The sequence below is a fragment of the Oratosquilla oratoria genome, chromosome 8 (genome assembly GCF_046742065.1).
Source record: "Oratosquilla oratoria isolate Oo_2021 chromosome 8, ASM4674206v1, whole genome shotgun sequence".
Taxonomy (NCBI): Eukaryota; Metazoa; Arthropoda; class Malacostraca; order Stomatopoda; family Squillidae; genus Oratosquilla; species Oratosquilla oratoria.
Genome location: NC_134784.1, coordinates 38,001,666 through 38,004,165, shown reverse-complemented (window position 1 = coordinate 38,004,165; position 2,500 = coordinate 38,001,666). Strand labels below are relative to the sequence as shown.

The 2,500-nt window shown below is 39.3% G+C and overlaps 1 protein-coding gene across 1 annotated transcript in view; it reads left to right on the top strand.

Annotated features, from left to right (window-relative positions):
• LOC143027356 (uncharacterized) overlaps positions 1 to 2,500 on the top strand; it is a 187,858-nt gene that overhangs the window by 155,534 nt on the left and 29,824 nt on the right. The window contains exon 19 of the mRNA XM_076188635.1: positions 256 to 419. Within this exon, the coding sequence (XP_076044750.1) occupies positions 256 to 419 (164 nt within the window). The remainder of the gene's footprint in view (positions 1 to 255; positions 420 to 2,500) is intronic.

Here is a 2,500-nt window from a genome sequence, read left to right as displayed (position 1 = left end):
ATACTGTGACCTTACACGCTCACACACACTCAACTCCCCCGCCCACGAGAGTTGGGGTAACACCCCGCAGCGCAGTGATACTGATATTTCATGTGTGTGTGTGTGTGTGTGTGTGTGTGTGTGTGTGTGTGTGTGTGTGTGTGTGTGTGTGTGTGTGTGTGTGTGTGTGTGTGTGTGTGTGTGTGTGTGTGTGTGTGTGTGTGTGTGTGTGTGTGTGTGTGTGTGTGTACACAATTCTCAAGTTTCTTTCCACAGGGATTGTGGATAATTCCGGACTGCGCCTTTACTACACAGAGAGGCTTCGTAAGTATGATGCAGGCATCCTCACAGTCGGCCACAATGTCAGACCAGACCTTATCATCCCACCGGGTACCCGGTGGACCACCACTGGGCATTGCACCAAGGATTGCCTCGCTAAGGTGAGCTGATTTTTTTTTTTTTTTTTTTTTTTTTTTCTTTTATGAACACACGTGTGTGAATGATTCCGATGCTAGTCCGGTTAGAGTTTTATTTATCTATTTATCTAATCGTTCACTTGTTTATTAATTTGTTTATTTATTTTCTTTGTTTATATATAATCTTTATTTTCTTTCTTTATTAATTCATTTGTCTATTCATTCATCTACCTATTCATGTATTTTTTATTTTTATTGACTTGTTTATATATTTATTTATCCTTTTATCGATTTATATATTCATTCACTTTTTTTTTTCTTTTTTTTCAATATTGTCACTATGGATTTAGTTTGATTTTCTGGTGCCTTTAGAAATTTCTCAGAATAATATTCTGACGAGGTTTGACTGGTTTCTTGTGACGATCTACATCGGATGTCTGGAGCGTCGATTATTATGCGGTCATACAAACTGTTACTGATTCTGAGAAAATCTGCCTGTGAAATAATCTGGATTCCAGAAATGAAGCGTGTGTCCTCATAGCACTTTACTTTTTACCCTCTTCCCTTCAGTGAACCGCTTGATTCTGAAGAGTTTGTTGTGGGACTGTGACGTTTGAATTTGGTATGGAAATGTTTTGTTATTGTCTTTATATTTACGGATTGAATCAAGGTCTGTGCGAGGCTTTGTGATGTCCAAGTTCATCTTGACTGTTATTGTGTCATGAATTACCATAAATGTGCCTATGGGGTTGATGGTTGCAGCTGGGACCATTCTCGATGGGAGGTCACCAGAAAAGGCTTCGACGACGCACATGAGGAGAGGTGGGGGTGTCCTCAAAGTTTGAGAGTGTGATTAGGTATTTTACTTCTGAATGTATTTCTATTTTAGTTGCGAGTATATGGAAGGATGTATAGGTGTATGATTCTGCCATAGTGAACATGATCTGAAGTAGCGGGAATGAGTTTGGTGAATAGGGATAGTGATCACCTTCACTCAGTTATGCATGACGTCCTGCAACCTAAGGGAGGAAGAATCTGGTTTTGTTGTAGAGAATTACTATCTGGAGCGTAGTGACATGTGGAGGGTGGAGGGGTTGAGGTTTCTTGATCGTGGGTGAGTGATGTTGGGTAGTAGGTGAAGGTCGGTTTGGTAGGATGGTATTGGTATCAAGTGATGATTTGATTGGTTTTAGTTTCTACCCATGTGCTGTGATGAGGATGTCGTCAGACGGATCTTTAAGGTAGTAGTTGTTGTTGCCTAGGGTTTCTGCTACCACAAGGGGGCCTAAGAATTTTTGTGTAAGTTTTTTTTTTTTTTTCTGTTGTGGTGTTTCAGCATAACAACGTCAACTGGAGTGAGAGTCAAGGATCGAGAGTATTTATGTTGTCTCATACGTGTCTGTTGTTTTTCTTATTTGACTTTTTTTTTTTGGGGGGGGGGGCTTCTTTGTGGATTAAGTGCATGGCGAGTTCTACGCGCTTTGCGTAATTTTCCATAGTGTATAGGGGGTAGGGGCTTTCTCCAGTATGTCATTAGGCATACGGAGGGGTTTTCCGAAGATTATGAAGTGAGGAGATTTCTTTGATGCTGAGTTGACAGAGCTATTAATCCTGGCCTGTACTTGTGGAAGCCACTGAATTTTTTCTCCTGCAACAGCACAGGTCCTATAGCTTCATTGTTGGCATCACAAGCTAACTTTAAAGATTTGTCAAAATCAGATGTTTGATGACAGTCTTCACTTTCTACATATTTTTGTCCTTTCTTTAGTAGGTTTGTCAAAGGAGTCTGTGCAATAGCAAATTCAACAAATGATAATTTGAAAGCATACTAATAAGTAACCTTACGTCCCTCTTATTCTAATACACAGGAATCTTACACATAGAATTTATTTTGATTTGGGACCTATCACAACACCTAAATATTGTACTCTAACTTTTACGAAATCATACTGAGATAAATTTACCAAAAATGCCGCAGAGGCAAACTTATCAAACAAAAATTCACCCGGTTGATATGCTCATGCATCACAACACTGTCAGTATAGGTAATACCTTCATGGATATTCTTAGTTAAACCGTTCATCAATTTTTAAAATGTAGCATGA